The following is a 20,203-nucleotide window of genomic DNA, read 5'->3' as shown; positions in this document are numbered from 1 at the left end:
ACACACACACACACACACACACACACACACACGCAACATGCTTTAGAAACGCCAATTTAACTGGGTTACAGTGGAAGCCTTTCATGTCACAGTCCTCTGCAGTTTCTTCCAAGTGCACAATGACATTGGATTGCTGTCGTACGGAGAGCAACAGGCAAGCTCAGGAAATCTGGCTTGTTTTGCTTTGTCACAGACCTTCACAATGTCCTTCCATTAACGTGTGTGTGTGTGTGTGTGTGTGTGTGTGTGTGTGTGTGTGTGTGTGTGTGTGTGTGTGTGTGTGTGTGTGTCCCACTTTGGTAGCACTATGCTGTAGTCCTGCATGACTCACACCTTTCCACAGTGAGGTCTGTCCACAGTGACACAGCTGCATAGAAAAAGCCCCTATTCTTTTGTACTGTCATGACCAATGGACTGATCTTTAATCTAATGAGGTCCTTTTTTTTAACAAATCTATATTCTTTTTAGTGGATTTTAATCAGCTTTAAACGCCATTTGCAGATTTCAGTATATTGTGTTCAAACCCTGCATGGCCGTGGGCCAAATGTATTACAAAGGCGTAATACAGAGGCGAGCGCCTGGTGGAGAATCCCTCTGCTGGTGTCTGTGTTCTGTGCAGGTAGCTAATGTTGAAATGAACTTTGGGAACATTTAGCTTTAACTCAAAACTATACCCAAGTAGTACCACCGTCAACCAGCTCTATTAAGGAGCTATTGAAGGAGGCTAATATGTTCCTGCTTTTAAAGTTAAGCTGTAAGACTGGTTTGTGGTTGTGAGACTGGTTTGTTGACATTGGGCTACTTGTTGGTAGCCGTGATTCGTCGTGATTCACAGCTGCCTGAGAAGAGGCTTGATGGGACGTCATCAGTGCTGCATTGATGCAGTCGAGTGCTGTGATTGGCTAAATTAATCATCATCACCATCGTCAATTATCACAGTACCAGCAGTTTGACCGTCAAAGAATAATCTCTAAAGCAATCTAGTTATTGGCACACATCACATTATCACCACAAAGGATGACATTTCAGATGTGCCTCTTGACCGAGGCCTTTGACAAATGTGATTGGTCTCATTGACTTGTTAATGGCTCTTTTGAATGGGCCGGTTTCTCGCATGAATGTGGCCCTTGTCTCTTCCCTGTTCAGACTGTTATTATGCTCCTCTCCTCTCCCGCAGGCTATGTTTTTCCTGCTCTCTTTGCCTGCATCTGTACGTTTCTCTCGACCTTCATTACGCGGCCAAAATCAATCCCCCATTGCATGGATTTTTCGAACACAGACGGTTCAATATGGCATTTGTCGACCAATGAACCTGAATTGTTGCATTTGCCAGCTATGACCACACCGCTGTTTGTGTTTCGTATTTTAGGTATTTAAAAAATAGACTGACGCCTAAATAAATGCTTCAAGTGGCATAGCTCTATCGTATGAGACGTGCCAGTGGAAAACACGTCTGATTCATTTGCAGAGTAGACGGGTGGTGTCTGCAACAACCACACTACAGCAGGGGTTGTTGCAGACACATCTGGCTGCACTCCTCTGAGTGCACCTTTCTGGTGTCTGGCTAGGATTTCTCTCCTCTGAATAAGTGCATATGCAAGTTATTATTAGTCTGTGTGTGGGGGGGGGGGGGGGGGGTGGTGTGTGCGTGTCCAAAAGTCCTTTCCATAGGGCTCCCCCAGTTCAAGAGCTGCCATCCATAATGCAGAGGAATTGAATTGGACTGTAGCTCCTCATTTGGTTCCCTGTTACAGAGCAGCAGCTTGGCCTTGTGGCTCATTTTCGCCGCTGACCAAATGCAACCCCTCAGCTGCATCTCTGATTGCTAGCTGCAGCATACAGACAAAGAAGCAGAGTGTGTGTGTGTGTGTGTGTGTGTGTGTGTGTGTGTGTGTGTGTGTGTGTGTGTGTGTGTGTGTGTGTGTGTGTGTGTGTGTGTGTGTGTGTGTGTGTGTGTGTGTGTGTGTGTGGCTGACATATTTTGCACGACAACAAAGCTTAGATATGTGTTTACCTCTGAGATGTGTGAGATCTTAACACTTGGTTGCATACATTTTCCACTGGATGAAAAATCTGGTTTCTTGGTGTTTATATTAAAAGGGAAACTATTAAAAGCTCCCCTAACTCTATTGTTTGTAGTCACGGTACTCTTACAAGTAAGGGTTACAGAATGGTTCTTCCTGAAGGGCTTGAGGGTCTACCAAGAAACAGTTGCTTTTTTAAAAGGGGTTTCAAGGGTTCCCTGTTAGACCATGGGTTCCATTAGGAACCCTTTTCCTCCAAAGAACCCTGTGTGTTAAAAGGGAATGCCCACAACCCGGCCCACACAAACATTTTGATTGTGAACCATGATAGTTTTGGGTTCTAGATGAAACCCGTGGAATATGAAAGGGTTCCTGTTTGCACCCGAAGCTTATATTGTATACTCACTTTCATAAAGGAGAGTTTCAAACACGTTCTTTCGACAAGGCTGAAGTCCTGCGCAGAACCATTTGCTTCTGAAGACTTTTTTTTTGAAGAAGGGAATATAAAATGTTTCTCGGTAAAAAGCCCAGTGTGTGTTTTTGTTTGCACAACTTAACAGAAGGGTTTTCTGTAGTGGAAAACCACTTCTGGGTGGAAACTTGCACAGGTGGTTTAAGCTTTAACCTTTTATATTGGGTTCCAGGTAGAAACCTGTAACCTTTACAAAATGTTCTACCAGAAACAAAAAATTGTTTTCCAAAGAACCCTATTTGGTTCCAGTTAGCACCTTGGTCTGTGTGTAACACTGCTGACAGGTTCGTTCTCGCACTCCCTCTTACAATGAAGATAGAAATGCAACACAGAAGTTATGAGTGTATCTATGAATCACAAGAGTTTATTTACAACAATAACAACATTGTTTCCTTGTCAGGCAACCGTCCATCTTTATAAAACGTCTCTCGGACAGCCGAGTCTGTCTGCAGTGATGGGCCGTCAGGATGATGTCATCAGTGACTCAGGGGCCCTCCTTCAAAGCACTTACTTAAGCCGGGTGTGAACGGGCATTATTAGCATCTCACATCTTAAAGTGCACAAAAAGAACATGCTGAGGATTTTTACACTACTCTGAAATGTTGCACGGTATATAGACACTAAAAAGGTAGCGCGGTACCCGCACGTTAAAAACGATAGGATTTTGATGTATCGATACTATTAAAATAGCGCGGATCAGAGCGCACTCCTCCACTCTCTGTTGTCCGCCTGCATGCAGAGCGGGGCTCGAGGGGGCGGGGCTTCCAGCGCTCACACAACACTCACAGCGCGCGCACACAGATCGCTGCAGACACGAGCACGAGCTTTTGAACGTTCGTCCTCGGCTTGATGGAACAAATCTCTCCAGTTGATATTAATGATGACGTGTAGTTCAGTAAATCAGCAGTTTTAGGATCCAACAGTGTCTGAGTTCTGTTGCACACGGTCCCATCAGGCCACCTGATGCTTGTGTCTGTTCTTTTTATATATATATATTGTTTACAGTTTGAAGTTAAAAGGTTTGAAGCTGTAGTTTGAAGACAAGTGTGTTGTACGTATTTATTTATGTATATGTAAAGTATACTTTAAACAGTTAATATTTTGTTCAATTTTAAGAAAAGGAATTGCCTTGGCAATAAAGATCAGTTCAGGCACCGGTATCTTTTTGTTTTGATATAATTGGAAATTAAGAATCTTTGGGTTTAGACAAAACAAATATATACTGATTAATCCATGATGAAAATTGTTGTATGTTGCTCTTATTTTAAAAGATACAATAACCACAGGCTTTGCTCATTTTTTTTGTTTCTTCCTTGATCTGTGGTCAGTCAGTTTATTGACCCTTTTCTAAATCCATGACAGGTTTGAAGACCTCTGATCCTATTGGCTCGTCGGCCAGCCAGGTGGCCAATCAGACTGGAAGACCCTCTTACCTCCACACCGCTTCACCCATCCCCCCCCCATCGTCACCGCCATGTCTATACCCAGCCCAGAGAAAGAGAGCTCCAGTGTGGCTCCCCCTCAGCTAGAGTGCCCTTCTTCCCCATCCGGCATGGACCCAGACCCCCTATCAACCGGCAGCCCTGTGCTCAGCCCAGACTCCTCTTCTCACGATGCAGCGTTGTCGGCGCCGGCGGCCTCTCCGGCAGACTCGGAGAACTTGAGTCCTGATGAACTGGAGCTGCTGGCCAAACTGGAGGAGCAGAACAGGTGAGACCTCAAGTTTTACTGCTGGAGTGAAAACAAGACAAGATGTTATAGTTGTATCGTAGCAGGTTCAGACAGGTAATACAGAAGGAGTAGTTGTGTGTTTAGACTTTCTAACAATTAACCATTGTCCATTCCACAAGCCTGTTAAAAGACGAGACAAAGAGGTCAACTTGCATGTGTATTTACAGTTTGACTCATAAGCTCATAAAATAATGAGGTTTGAATGTAGCGTTAAAACAGCAACTAATTAATCCAATGGTCTAATACGGGAGATAATTGGAACTTCATGATCGGGATACAAAATATGATCTCCAGGGAGAGTTTGTGAAATGGCGATAGTGTTACAGGTCGATAGATTCTCTGTATTAAATGCCAAATATTGTGCTGTACATAGCAACAACTGATATTACCATCCTCAATTGATTACCTTTTTAAGTAATTTTAAAGAGCACATGAAAATATCAGAAAACGCTACATATTTGTGAGACTTAAAGTGATGCACAAACCTAAGACGGTCCACGAGCACGAGAAGATTGAGATTTAAAAGTGTGTATTTGGTCCTATAATGTAGTATAACATGCAGATGCCCTTGGTCCCAGTGATTTCTGGAGAAATAGTTAAATTCTGTATATTCCAGCGTTTAGACACGGACCACTTTGGTCTTGAAAGCTCCTGCGCTTCCCTGTCTTCATGAACTGTCTCTTCATGCAGGCTGCTGGAGGCCGATTCCAAGTCCATGCGGTCGATGAGCGGTTCGCGGCGCAACAGCGGCTCCTCGCTGGTGTCCAGCTCCTCGGCCTCCTCCAACCTGTGTCACCTGGAGGAGGACACCTGGATCCTGTGGGGCCGCATCGTCAACGAGTTGGACGAGTGGAGACGCAAGAAGGACAAACTCCTGAAGGTGAGGACTGGATATTGACGAAAAAAACAAAGATGTGGCTTCCTGACGAACGAGTCATTGAACATAATTAAAAGAGAGAACATGTATACAAGACGGGTATCGGCCTCCTTGTGTGATTTTCATATGTTGCTTACTGGAACAAAACAGAAGAAGGGCTCCCTGACTCATTGCACCATTTTAAGCAGAGGCTGGTTGGCCATTTAGGAAAACCTTCCTGAACTCTGTCTAAATCTGATTCCACGTGTCGACACTCCTGCTATTTAAATCTGATTCCACCGATGGCTTGACGTTGCACTTCACTGGCGCGCCTCTCTCTCTTCGCCCGTGTCCGTCTGCGCCCTGTGGTGACGAGAGGAAACCCAGGGGAGGAGAAGATGGATGAGCGGAGAGACGGCAAAATTAGGAGAACAGTGGGACGACCCTCTCTGCCACTGGCCGTTGTCCTGCAGGTGCGCAGGTGGGCGTGGCAGACAGGGTAGTCAGCAGAGGGGGGACACCTGAGCTCCTTAGGGGAAATTGGCTAAAAGGCCCCCAGGTTGAGTGTTCTCACTCTCCGCCGCGAGGCACCAGTGGGCTGGTGTCGGGAACTCTGTTCATTAGTGATGGCGAGATGAAGCTTCCTGAAGCATTGAAGCTTTCCATCCAATTGGTTCGCTAATGGGCCGAAGCTTCACGGAGCTTCATTTGCTCTACTGCGCCACCTAGTGGACAATACATGTAAAACAAGCAGAGTGATCATAACGACACCATGGCTTTGGTGTGTGAAGCTTTAAATTTAATAAATGATGTTTGTGACGCCAATACATCAATTATGAACTTATTAATATTGTGTCTATCTTTATGATATAATAATGGCGGGGTCAAAATCAAAAGTCGAAACAAATTGGGAGAGGGATGTGACTGTGGGTCAGTGGTTAGATATATCCGACTTTCAGTCAGAGGATCGGTGTTTCGATCCTCGGCTCCGTTGTTGATGTCCATGTTGATGTGTCCAATTTTTTAAGTAAAAATAAGAACTTTTCCACAGTGCTGGGCTTTTTGAGAGTATTTTGCCTGCTTTATAAAATACCCTTTCACGGACACACATGAAGCTGGGTACAGAGAGGAGGGGGAAATCCATTGAGTTTCTCTGCCTCTTATATTTCAAATCTCACGGCAAACCCACGAACCATTTTCTGAATCGGTCACGTGGTGCGGCCGGCTCGCGAGGCTTCGAACGTCACCGCATACGTCATCGACACAAGCCTCGATACGCGCTTCACCAAAATCTACCTGGATTACTCGACACGCGCATCGAAGCCTCCACACGAAAGGACACATCACTACTGTTCATCCTAAATTTGGCAAGTTAAATGAAGTCTCTCCCTCTTTGCCCTCCAGGAGCTGATCAGGAAGGGCATCCCATACCATTTCCGGGCCATCGCCTGGCAGCTGCTGGGCGATGCCACCAACATGCCGGTGAAGAACCAGTACTCCGAGCTGCTTAAGATGTCGTCCCCGTGCGAGAAGCTCATCCGCAGAGACATCGCCCGCACCTACCCCGAGCATGAGTTCTTCAAAGGCCAGGACAGCCTGGGACAGGAGGTCCTCTTCAACGTCATGAAGGTGAGCACTGCGGCCTCTCTCAGCCTGGGTATTCAGCGAGGTGACACTGGTGTCTGCTGGAATCAATGTCTTTTGCTTGTACGTGTGTTGGGACCGTTTGTTAAATGGTGGTTGCCTTTGGCGTGCATTCAAGCTGTGAGCGACGTGGCGGTTGCAGCCCAGATTATGTTTATGAAGGCAAAGATAATAACCCCAACAGTATCTTTGAAAAGATTCAAACAGAACCCTCTCATGAATACATTTATTTTCATAGCACTAAACTCAAGTCCATTGGCTGTCTCATTATTTCTTCAATCATTTTGGGGGGGAAATTGTTTTGCTTGTTTTGTCCGACCAACAGACCGAAAACCTCGTTGACCTCATTGTTTCCTGGTGGCTCGGCAGGAAATGAAGGGACCTTTGCTGACTTTCATAACAGAATGTTCTGGATTACAGATGTCATCTGTGCTGTGTTCTATAAATACTTTTCATCCCAAATGTAATGTGTGTGTGTTTGTTTCAGGCATACTCTCTGGTGGATCGAGAGGTGGGCTACTGCCAAGGCAGCGCATTCATAGTTGGTCTGCTGCTTATGCAGGTAATCAAGTATTTCACCTGTTTAATGAGGATATTTGGCTTGAAGGCTCAGTTTAGTATGTTTTTTGGTTCATTGTTACTTATAGTCCCGCTAGATGTCTCTGATTGCTACAACCACCAACAGTTGATTATGCACCAGGATTGTTGCAAGGCAATTAGGTTGCCTTTAGAAGTGAAATATAAGTATAAATATAGAGTGTATAATAAACTGTTCAACATAAGCAATGTTTAATGAGGGAACTTTACTCACCCCTCTCCTCCCAGATGCCCGAAGAAGAGGCGTTTTGTGTCTTTGTGCGCCTGATGCAGGAGTACCGTCTGAGGGAGCTGTTCAAACCCAGCATGGCTGAGCTGGGCCTCTGCATCTACCAGTTTGAGTATCTGCTGCAGGTACAGAGCAAGCAGGAGTGTCCATCCACAAACACAAGGCTTTCAGCGCAGCTTTCCTCCACAGAGGGGCAGCAAAGCATTTGTTTGTGTCTTAAGTGCATCACTTTCTTTTTTGCACCTTATTCGAGGCTTGAACTCGTTCTCTTTTCTTCTCCTCAGGAGCAACTTCCAGAGCTGAACGTCCATTTTCGATCCCAGAGTTTCCACACGTCCATGTATGCCTCGTCCTGGTTCCTCACCCTCTTCCTCACCTTCCTCCCGCTGCCTGTCGCCACGCGCATCTTCGATATCTTCATGTATGAGGTAGGAAACATTTTGAGGCATGAAGATGTGTTTCACTGTGTATATATTCGGTTTGCTTATCTGTACCTTTCAGTCCACTGAACTCGCGTAACAAAAATGTCTGCAGGGCCTAGAGATTATCTTCCGCGTGGGCCTGGCCATCCTGCAGTACAACCAGACTGAACTCATCCAGCTGGACATGGAGGGCATGTCGGGGGTAAGGGGCTGCAGATTTTTTTCCTTCCTTTTACTGCAGAAATGAATTTCATGTGCAGATTAGAGGCTCCACGTCGCGCTTTCCCTTTTGCACGCAAGCTTCCTGAACTACAGATTTAAAAAACTAAAAGAGGCTTCATGTGGTTTCTCTAATTAACAAACTGAAACCAGGACACATTCGGTGGGTGATGGGGTTTTATTTGAGAATAAACACTGGCATAGGCTTGATTTTTACACTTCGTGAAGCATGTTGTCCAAAACCAAACTGTGTTTCATGTTCTGGATGCACTCCACGCCAAATAGCAGAACTAGTTCTTGATTTCTGTTTATAATTATCTGATCTCTAATAACAGACAGAAGTCTAATCAGAGGTTCATTAAAATAGGGTGGCAACTACCTATAATTATTGTCATCGTTGATAAATCTCTCATCATTGATACATCTGTCAATCATTCCCTTGATTAATTGAACCTGTTTGTCCGTAAAATGGTCGGTCATTTTATTTATTATATAAAAGTCCAAACTCGAAACATTCACCTTGTCATATATCACAAAGAAAAACAGCGAATCTTCAGGGGGGTTTTGATTGAAAAATGACTGACGTTGTAAAGTATCATAACATACAGTTAATGAAATGCAGTTAATAAAATACAGTACGTATTAAGTAAAAAATGTATTCAGATAAATGAATACGTGATCATTATTGTCTATGAACCTCATTTCATCAGAACCACCGTAGTTCCAGAAATGAATGCAGGGCAGACGCTCCTCCTCCTCGTCTAATCTAAAATGTGCCGGCCTGCTTCTGCATGAAATATGAATGAGCATCTGTCTCGCATTCACTAATCTTGTGTGTGTGTGGTTCCCTCCGGGTCTGCCAGTATTTCCAGAAGGTGATCCCGCACCAGTTCGACAGCTGCACAGACAAGCTGATCCTCCGGGCCTACCAGGTCAAGTACAACCCCAAGAGGATGAAGAAGTAAGAACGCTCATTACTCTCCTTACCAGTAGGATTTGTACTCCTGTCTCACTAGTGCTGAGCTTTTTGCTCAGCAATTCAAATTGCACCAAACAACAAAGTGCCGCAGCCCGAGTATTCTTTACAAAAACACACATTTATGTTACGTAACATTGCATAATCCTGTGTTATTGTCTTTTACCAGACTTGAGAAAGAATATACCACGATCAAGAACAAGGAAATGGAAGAACAAATTGAGATCAAGGTGTGTGTCTACTCAGCTGTGTGTGCATTATGTGGATATTACAATAAACACCTTTAGTAGGATTAAAAACATAATTAATGATAGATATATATATATATATATATATATATATATATATATATATTGATCTTCCCCTCTCTCCCACATTGCTCTCTTTTCAGAGGTTACGCACAGAAAACCGTCTACTGAAGCAGAGGATTGAGACTCTGGAGAAGGTAAGAGATGGGTTCAGATTCCGGCTTATCTAAATGCTAAAATACATCAGGTCTGTGTGGCGTCATTGACACGAAACGGCCAGATTGCTCAGCGCAGGACTCTTCAGGTTTCGATTAGATCTAGTTCAACACGAGATAACGCTGCGGGTTTCAATTTGCAAGTTCTTTTTTTCTCCTTCTGAGGAGTGTGCGTGTCTTCAGTTTTCAATCTCCTCCTCTCTGAAACACTTTATTTTTCCCTGAGTGATCTCACTGCTGCCTCTTTTTTCTTCACACGCTTCTCTTCTGTTTTTTCAAACAATTCCTCAAACCTGTGGTCCCGTTTCTTCCTCTTGGGCTTTGTTGTGGTTTATCCTCCCTGGTGTCCCATGGTCTTTCACTCTCTCTCTCTTTCATCTATTTATTTTTTCACCCTCTTCTTCCTCCCCACCGCTGCGTTGTAGGAGAGTGCTGCTCTGGCAGACCGGCTGATACAGGTAGAGTACTGTCAACCACTCTCCCACTGACCCTCTGACCTACTCGCGCCCTCCTCTTCCTCTTTCTGCGCTCCTGCACTGCTTCTCTCCCTCCTCTTAACCTCTACCTGCCAAAAGTGCATGAAAGGATATTGTTGAATATCACAAGACCGTCCTGTAACCCTGAGTGCATGTCAAGTTTATCCATCATAGATTCTAACACGGTCTAATGAGGTTGTACCATCCCTGCATGTGGCTTTTGACGGTGTATAACTATTACTACTATTATTGTGACTCATTTTCAATACACCACCAAATGTGAATGAAATACCCTGTGTGTAGTTAGACATTTTGGGAAAAGTGCTCATTTGTTTTCTTGAGTTAGATAAGAAGTCTCTTGTGTACACTAAATATGAAGCTACCATAAGGGGAGCTTAGCTTAGCATAAATACTGGAAACAGTCTTCATGCAAAGCTATGCTAACCAGCTGCTAGCTGTAGCTTTGTATTTACCAGACGACTATGAGAAGGGTATCAATCTCCTCGACCGGCTCTCTGCAGGAAAGCAAATATGCAAATTTCCCAAATGTCAAACTATTCCTTCAGGGCTGTATCCGCTATGCACCATGCAGCACCTTAAGCGTGACAACGTCCCCTGGATGCCCAGAACGACCCCCTTTTTCCCCAGCACTGGTAAATAGTCTGCCTTTTTCTGAGTTGAAACTCGGCTGATCTTGACCCTCCGGGCGTGCTGTTTCAGGGTCAGGTGACGAGGGCGCAGGAAGCGGAGGAGAACTACGTGATCAAGCGGGAGCTGGCGGTGGCGAGGCAGCATTGCAACACAGCCAGCGAGAGCCTGGAGAAAGCGCTGGACACCATCAGAGAGCTGCAGCAACATCAGGTAAACCCACAGTCCGTGCACAAACGCTGTGGGGGAAACCGACGGGGCAACCGTCTTAGCTTTCATTTCAGAGACCTATGTCATTAACGTGAATAACACTTTCCTCAAAGACCTGTTGCATCGGATACAAATAAATTCAGAGTAAACAATCATTTGTTTGTCGTTTACTTTTAGATGGCAAAAAGTTACTGTGTTGTAATGTAAAGTCCGTCCTGGCCTGAACAAGGACAGAACCAGTTGTTTTGCCTACAATGTGAAATAAAAAGGTTCCAGTTTGGGGAAACATGAGAACCAAACCAACTGAAATGTTCCAAAAGACATAATTTATAATTGTTTCTAAAAAATAAACATTATTGTGATCAATACATTGCTAAATATGCCTGAATCAAATGTGATACAAAACATATGTCATCTTTTTAAATGTTGGACTAAACGTCCACTAGACACTTTCTGAATATTATTTGATGTGTCAGGGTTTTTAGTCGATTGCGATTGGTTTAAAAGAATATAAACACGCCATCGTTTTATAGGCGACTTACAATAAACCTTCATGGACTGTGAAAGGGTTAAAGCTGTAAGACAAACGCAGACAGACGACGCCCAGACCGGACAACGTTGTGGTAGCAACCTGTCGATCACAAGATATCGTCTGTTTTACTCTCAGTGGGACCATCATTGACTAAATGACCATCAGGCTGTATTGAAGATTTGAAACCAACCATTGAGACAATAAACTCATGTTTACTATAGATCAACTTCATAGACTTCTCTACAATCAGACTCCTTTTTGCAACAGAGTGGTCGCCTCCTGCTGGCCATTAGAGAGAATGCAGGTTTAAGGCTCTTCAACATTGGCTTTACTTTTTAGACCCGGAGGCTGCCGCCTACTTAAAGCATTCAGTTAGTCTTACTGTATATCGGATTCAGAGCAGCCAGAGACTTGAATTGACTTATTTCCGTGAATTTGTAGAAGTTGAAATTTGTGCAACACCAGCCAGCACAAAATACGACCCGTTTGAGCATGTTCAGGTCCGACACACAGCAGTGGACCAACTGTTACAGATTGAGACATTTACTTTCTAAAATGATTGAATACATTTTAAGTTGCAAAGAAATGATAGAAACACATTACCTTACAGTGCCATTTACTTGACTATTTTGTAGTTTGTAAAGAGTCTTTGTGGGTCTGTGATTTAAATGTATCATCACCTGTAGGGACCATTAAAACAAAACACTAAGATTTTCACATCAAGAAAATGTCTGAGAAAAGATGATTGTCATAGAAATGTATACTGAAGGTGCCTAAAGATGGCAGCTATGATACAACAAAAGGAAACAACACGAGTAGAAGGTTATTCAGATCCCCTGTGTGCGGGGCGTGTGGACCGACTCCTCATTAGGAATCGAGAGCAGCTCGGTTCATTTATGACTGCCAGTCATGTCTCATGGAGGAAATGAGCGATTTAATCATAAACTGCTGCAAAGCTCACCACCCTGAGACCGACGCAGTTCGTCAGTGTCAGAACAGTTTGTTAGTTTTTTTTTCCGCTGGATTGAAATGCGCTTACTGTCACCGAAATTGTTGGAAGGGTTCGACCAGAAAAAGGTCAATAAATTCAACCTCAAACAATGAAACTTGCAGCTGTCTAAATGCATAAAGACTGCAATGTGTACGACCTGATGAAGACCGAAAAGGTTGAAAACATACATTAAATACTTGATCACCAATTTATTATCTTATCGGTGCTAGTTTATGATCGATACATTTGCAATAAGAGAAGTACTTGTACTGTACTTAAGTAAAAGTTTGAGGTACTTTCTTCTACACCACTGCAGTTCAGAGGATGCATTGAGTACTTTTATTTCTGACACTTCCATTAAATGTAGCTAGTAATACTTATTTTTCGACTGTAGTATGGTTACTTTTTATAGAATTTGAAAACTCTCCATCACTTGACTTTGAAACACAAAATTATTTCTAATAGCCATTTGGGGCGACTCCTCTGGTTTAAAAAGAAGTGTGAGAAAATTACTTCTCACGTGATTTATTAAACATGTTTACAGTTACACATGTAAACAGTTTATGGTCTAAATCACTAGTTTCAAGTCTTTAATACAGCAGGATGTTCATTTTGTAAATGATGGTCCTGTTTAGAGTAAAATGGACCATTATGCAGAATATGCTTTAGGGCGGGGCTACCTTTGATTGACAGGTTGCTACCACGGAGTTATCAGCGCTTTCATCGTACAACTTTAACCTTTTCAAAGTGTTTCGACTGTCACCTACAAATGTCTTATTTAGAGGGGTTTTTTTGCACTTGGCTCCACCCTCTCGTGTCACTTGTGGTTGCAAAACAAGATGGCGACGAGCAAAATGCCGAGCGCAAGGCTTCAAAGCGCCATGGCTGTCGTCGTTATATACAGTCTACAGCCCGACCACCACTTTGATGACCTCGACAAAAACCGAGCCTGACCGGCAGTCTTTATGAGAGATTACCAATTACAACTCAGTCATGTCAGCAAATTACACTCTCCTGTGTGACAAAATAAAAAAAGGGTGATTTAATTCCAGCTCAGATTGCTGGCATTCATCACCCACCAGAGTTCACACACCTCCAGACGCTCGCTGTGCTCTTTGATTACCAACACTGAAACGCACAAAATGACAAATCACAGACTTTTACGCACGCTATGTACTTGCCATATTTCAAGCTTTTGTATTTTGCCTCGTAGGAAAGTATCTTTCCACTCAGCCTTCTCTCTGCTTTGATGTGGTGACATGAAGGTGTACAGTAGCTTTCTATTTGCTGACATCACTCTGAGTCAGTGGGGAAGCTTTATACCAACTCCATTTTGTTCATTGAGATATTCTGAAGTTTGGTTACAATGCAGACATTTAAAGTCAGCTGAGACGGTTTAAAACAGTTTGAACAGTTTACCATTTTTGACAGAAATGAGGAATAACACAACAGCTCTTGTTTGTCTTTGTGGCTGCAGCGTCAAATGTATTGCTGCAAGTTTCCTGCTGCCTTCCGCGAATGTAGAAAACCTTTTCTCCAATGTCACTCAAGGATCTAGGAGTGCGTGGCAGTGTGTGAATACTCAATTAGCACCAGCGGAAGAAAGGCAAAGGAAAGAAAGAGATACAGCAGCAGCTTGTGGCAGAACTCGCAACTATTGACGCTCTGTGGTTAAAAGCTGAACTCCCAGTCGTGACGACTCCACCGTCGACAACTAGGCTGCATACGACAATCACAAAACAAACGAGGCCAGTCGATCACTCATCCATCTAATGTTCCCAGTAGTGAGTAAATATCTGTATGCCAACACAATCATGTCACACCGTGTCGGTTTTGTAACACCAGCGATGTTTGTTTCAGTACTCGGAGCAGTTTGTGAGCAATCTGCAAACCCAGCTGGAGCAGTCCAAGCTGCGCGAGGCCGAACTGCTGGGAGCGATGAAGGAAATGCAAGACAAGGTCCTGGACCTGGAGAAGGTGACCTAACAGACACGTGTGTGTGTGTGTGTGTGTGTGTGTGTGTGTGTGTGTGAGAGTGAAAGATGAGCGGAGACAGCAGGCATGTGCAGCTGCGAACGTGTCAAACAGCATCTTGCTGCGAAGTCGCCGAAGGCACTCAAGTGTTGAAGTTACTCCGAACAACGGCCTGTGTGACATTTAAAGCTTTCGGTTTTACTTCACAAGGTGTTGAGACACAACAGCTCTGCTTCCCCCTGATGATGATTTTACTGTCACGTAAAACTGAAAGATAGAAAAAGGAAATGGGCCTCTGCTTCTTAGAATTTCTTTTAACTATTTTATATTCCAGAAACTGTGTCTGTCATGTCAGTTGGTCGGTCCACCACTTTGGTCCAGACTGATATTTGAACTACCGGTTTAAATATAGTATTTGGTGATGTCCTGGCTTTACAACAGGTTATCTGTGGTTTTGAGTAAAATCTCCCGTGAATGAATGGATCGCCATGAAATGTGTTGCAGACATTAATTTCCCCCGTGGGGATGAATTGTAAAAAACTGACCCTTTAGTCATGTATCGTCATCATTGGGTCAAAAGTTTGTGACCAGACACGTGCACAACTAATGTCATTCCAATCGGCCTCAAGTGTACTTTGTTTAGTGCTAATTAGCAGACATTAGCTTGCTGACACACTGACATAAGTGAAGATACATGGTAATGTTTGGCAAGGACTATACTGGCTTGACATTAGTTATTGTGGTAGTAGTAGAGCCTCACAGAGCCGTTGTTATGGCAGGAGACCAGTTAGTTAGTTGTTTTTTAAACTGTAAACATCGTTCTCTCATCCAGAGAAGCACGTGTCTGCCCGATGAGAACAACATGGCGGCTCTGCAGGAGGAGCTGAAGCAGATGAAGCTGAGGGAGCTGGAGACGCTGCACTCGTTCAAAGAGATGCAGGACTCCGTCACTGAGCTCAACCAGCGCTGGCAGGTAACAAACACACACACCTGCTGTCGTTTTGTTCATTATCTACCTGTGTGTGTGCGCGCAGTGGCAGGAGAGCTACAAACCTGTGCTACACTCTGTGATTTCCGCAGCACCACATGTCCCGCGGCAGCAGCACGGGTGGCGGCCACTGGAAGGAGTCCCCGAAGAAGAACGCCATGAACGAGCTGCAGGACAAGCTGATGACGGTCCGCCTGAGGGAAGCCCAGGCTCAGGCTGAGCTCCGTGAGGTCAAACTCAAAGCTCTGCAGCTGGAGAGCCAGGTCAGTCTGTGGGTCATTTTTGGGGATGCACAAGGCCAGTCGTATGTATGTATGTATGTATGTATGTCTTTTACCATTATTCGCTGATTCCATCTTCACTTTGGATTTGGACTGTTGGTCAGCCCACAAGTCATTCCAAGATGTCACCTTTAGGCTCTGATCTTACATCTCACAGACTAAATAATTCACTGCTGTTATTTATCAGGATCAAAAGCAACCATTTTAATGAGGAAAACAAGAACTTTGTTGCAGCCCTCCTCACCCTCCCCCATTTGACTTCCCTGACTACAGAACCAGATCCACAGCAAGCTCATTGGGCGCAACGACCAGGAACGCTCCGCCCTGCAGGACCGGCTCCAGATGCTGGGCAATCAGAACAAAGCTCTCCAGGTCCAGCTCAACGAGATGAAAAGGAAGCAGGCAGAGTCCGACTGCAAGGTGTGTACGGAGAAGAGACATGGAGAGAGAAAGGAAAATGAGTTAGCAGGAGGGGAGAGAAGGAACAGGAAGAATGGATGGGGAGAGCACAATGTTCCTGGTCCAGCTTAATGAATCGTAAAAGATATTTACATACCGTAGTGAGACATTAAGAAATACAGCAAGGAATGAAGACAAAGCGGGGGGGGGAGGAGGAGGAGTCGAAGCATATGGGCCGACAGAGAGGGATGGAAAGAAGGGAGGACCAGATAGATAGAACAGAAGTAGAAAATGGCAGAGAAATGAGTCTGTCCTCTTCTGGATATGACAAAATTTAAAGTCAGAGTCATTGAAGAAGGCCTGGAGTGAGAGATGGAGGACAGAGCAGGCGGGAGATGGAGGGAGAGAGGCTGTTGAATCCATCACTGAATTCCAAAATATTGCTGTCATCTACATGGCGTCTTCTCTCTCCCCTCACACAATGCAGAACAAAGAGGAGGTGATGGCGGTGCGACTGAGGGAAGCAGACAGTATGGCTGCCATGGCTGAACTCAGACAGAAGATTGCTGATCTTGAGATACAGGTGTGTGTGTCTGTGTCTGTGTGTGTTTGTGTACTTTCATGCCTGCAAGGATTGTGCGTACCTAAAATGTGTGCTTGTAGATGTTGACGTCTGTATGCGGATGATCGATTCAGAGACATTGTAACAATAAAGAACCTGTGACTTTAACCCTCAGCGTGTGAAATGTGTTTTCCAGAAGGAGGAAGGGCTGATCCAGGGCCAGCTGAACCACTCAGACTCCAGACAGTACGTAAACGAGCTGCGGGACCAGATCGCTGAGCTCAAGAACGAGGTTGGCACCCAACGGCACCGTTTACTGGATTTCATTTCATGATAATTAACGGCAAAACATTGTGCCACATGTTGCTTTTGAAATATTACGTCGAAATGAACTGCAATAGGCTTTCTTTAAAGAATCGCTTTTAACCCACCGTAAAGAAACAGAATTCATCATCCAATGTCCAAAGTTCCGATTTGTGTTTTCTACTTAGTCTGGTTTGGTTTCACAGTGCACATATTAAAGCAGACCGAACTAAACACAAACGATTTGCAGAACGGCGTGCATGAAGGAATTTGTCTTCCTCGTCTGAATTTGGAACCGATTTTGTTCTCCCTGCAATCCAACCGCTCTCAGATTTACTTGGAAACCGATTGTTTTGGCACCAGAGTACGATCAAAGCGAACCAAATGTTGGCTCGTGAAAGCGGCTTTAATCCCATCTACTGAGTTCTGATTGGTCGGTTGTTTCTCCATGCGGATGCAGCCGCTAAAAATCCCAACAAAAGACCCGTTTGAATGTTTCAGCTTGCGGAGATTCGGAGGTCTGGAACCAGGTGTCTAAAATCTAAAGAAAAATGTAGTTCAGTCTCTAAATGTTTCTTGTTTGCTTCCGGCAACTATGGATATGTTTATCTTCGATGCTCGCGTAATTAACAATAATGTTGACAATATGATTTTTGTTGACGGAGTTCTGCTTAAAAATGGTGCGCCGACTTGAAACGACTCTGTGGTGACTGGCGAGGCTGCATGTATATGGATACATGCAGCCTCGCCAGTCACCACAGAAGAATCTTGTACATCTACACAACACCACTTCCACCCAGATGCGCCCACTCAGTTGTGTTGATGTCTCTCTCGTGACGAGGAGACCACTGCTGCATTCTCATCACAGTGAACATTAATTCCTGAAAGATGGAACAAGTGTGCGTGACGTTCAGAAGATTGCTGCTGCTTCTTTTTCCGCAGCCGTGCTGTAGTTTTACCCACTCTGTTGCTGTCGGGCTAAAACATGAGGACAACTCCAGTTTTTTTTATTTCCACAGCTTCATGGGTCGATTATAATTCAATGACCTCTCGAGCTTATGAAGGCCCCGCCACCCCTCTGTTTTGGAGACTCAAAGGTTTTTCGCCAAACAAACACTCTGGGCTTGTTCATTCAGAGAGTTGCAGTGCGTGACTAGGAGGGAAGTGTTTAAACTTTTAGGTGAGGGGGCGGGATGAGACTGCCCTGCCCTTTACTGCTCCTCTCTTTTCTTCTATTTTCCCCACCTTTTCTTTTTCTCAAAGCAGTATTTTTTTAAATGAGACCGAAACTTGCGTGCGTACAGCCGAGGAAGCAGTGAACCCTTCAGAGAAATCTCAGTAAACCCTTACGGTTGAGTCATAATAACAGTGATGATACATGATGACAGATTCTACTTAACGTAGATGGTTTCACGCCTCACGATGTGACACTGATATGAATTAATCTGCTTATATTGCAAAAACAAACTGTCTAGAAAAGGGCTTGTGTTCTTTCTTCTTTGCTGTAGTTTGACGAGCAGTCAAAACATTTCCATTGGTTAACCACCGGTTTCCCCTCCCCTCTGCCCTGCAGAGCGCCCGAGTGTGTGTGATAGGGGGAAACAAAAACCTCTGAGATTTGTCATGAGTCACTGTGGTACACGCAAGGTTAACACGCAGACAGCATGCAGCCGTAGAGCAAACTGGCAGAACAACCTCTGTGATCTGACAGCTGGATAGCAGCAACACGCAAACGCACACTTTGAGTTTTGATTTTTCTTTTCTTTTTTTTAAATTTGTTATCTAGGTCTCCCACCTGAGAGTAGAGGCAGGTGGGAGACCACCGGTGCTCAGCTTTAGCTGTACAGACCCCTCTGCCCTGTTTGCACAACCTCAAATTGTAAGAAGGATTCAGGTCAGTGGGTTTCACTGGGGGGGGGGGGGGGGGCTTTTCACACTCAACAACCTGTTGACCAAAAAGTCCCAGCACCTGACATTTAATGCTTTTGCAAAGGGCTCATGTAACCGATTTAACACATTTTATTGACTTATTGAACCTGTTACTGTTATGTACTCAAGTATTACATTCCCCTAATGATGTTTAGCAAGTCAACTGAGAGCTGCTGTTGTGTTTAAAACATCAACACAGTACAGTGTACCTTTAGGGTGAGAAACACAGACAGTCTAATGCTGCACACTGCATGGATACATGGCAGATGCAGTCATATCACTGTCATCATTACGGATGGGGCAGATGTTTTGCTGGGAATAAATGATAGTATTGATAATAAAAAGCCTGTTCCAACGTATTCCCCTGTGTGCGCCGTAGAGCTCCATCGTTGTCCGAAAGCTTTTAAAAGCACATCGGTGAGCCACACGTTACATCTGACGACATGTTCATTACAGTGAACGTGGGCACTTTTAGCTTACTTTGACCGGATCGCACATACATTGTCGTGCTGCTGGAAATACTCACTAAAGCACCAACTGTGTATTACACGATTTTAATTTTGAAAAACTTTCCGTGGGGAATGAATAGGTTAAGTGCCACAGACGGGTAACGAACGCATTGTTTATGTTGCCAAAAGTAAAGCCTTCCTCTTTGTGTTCAGGTCAGGCAGATGCGAGGGCAGAAGGCGGCCTCCAGCCACAGGGTCAGCAGCGGAGGAGGAAGTACCAACTACCAGGATCTGTGTCTGGCCAGCCCGGCCTCCGCTGAGGGAGACTATCTGAGCTCAGACGAGGACCTCCTCCCCAGCCCGCTGCCTCCAAACGCCCTTTACCCCAGCCTGTCCGGCCCGTGTCACCCGTCTGCCCGCCTCGACAGCGAGGGCAGCACGGACAGCGAGGCAGAGGAGCGGTCTCTGACGCATCCGGACCCACAGCAGCTGTATGGCGGCATGGTGTGCGCGGAGGCCCTGGACAACTGAGACCTGGAGAGAAGGGTGTGAGGGTTTCATTGGATTAGTTTCAGCTAAAGAGACGCTGGAGCTCTACAGGACGGGACTGCTACTGTAAACTGGGGCTGTATCATCCAATCCAGTCCTCCACGGCTTTTCCAGTGTTTACCTTTTAACTTGATAGCGACATTGATTGGACCCCTGGCCACCACTCATGTTGTCTTCTCCACCTTGTTCCCCCCACACTGTCCCATCCTGCGTTTTTTCCCCGACCGGGAGGCAACAACAACAATCCAAACGCAAAGATGCGTCACGCAACACAACAAA

General features: G+C 44.7%; 1 protein-coding gene across 1 annotated transcript; it reads left to right on the top strand.

Moving 5' to 3' along the window:
- Window positions 1-3,970: 3,970 nt before the first annotated feature.
- On the top strand, window positions 3,971-19,906 carry evi5l (ecotropic viral integration site 5 like; the record flags this gene model as incomplete). Its single annotated transcript, XM_079220330.1, has 19 exons — window positions 3,971-4,206; window positions 4,918-5,107; window positions 6,488-6,712; window positions 7,215-7,289; window positions 7,553-7,678; window positions 7,838-7,981; window positions 8,088-8,177; window positions 9,058-9,155; window positions 9,340-9,400; window positions 9,562-9,615; window positions 10,059-10,091; window positions 10,830-10,970; window positions 14,351-14,467; window positions 15,297-15,437; window positions 15,545-15,715; window positions 16,007-16,153; window positions 16,620-16,715; window positions 16,891-16,986; window positions 19,589-19,906. The coding sequence occupies 19 exons, from the start codon at window positions 3,971-3,973 to the stop codon at window positions 19,904-19,906; spliced, it is 2,559 nt and encodes an 852-aa protein (XP_079076456.1).
- Between the last annotated feature and the right edge of the window lie 297 nt (window positions 19,907-20,203).

Source organism: Taurulus bubalis, assembly GCF_910589615.1.
Source record: "Taurulus bubalis genome assembly, chromosome: 6".
Classification (NCBI taxonomy): domain Eukaryota; kingdom Metazoa; phylum Chordata; class Actinopteri; order Perciformes; family Cottidae; genus Taurulus; species Taurulus bubalis.
This window is presented reverse-complemented; position numbering and strand designations above follow the sequence as displayed.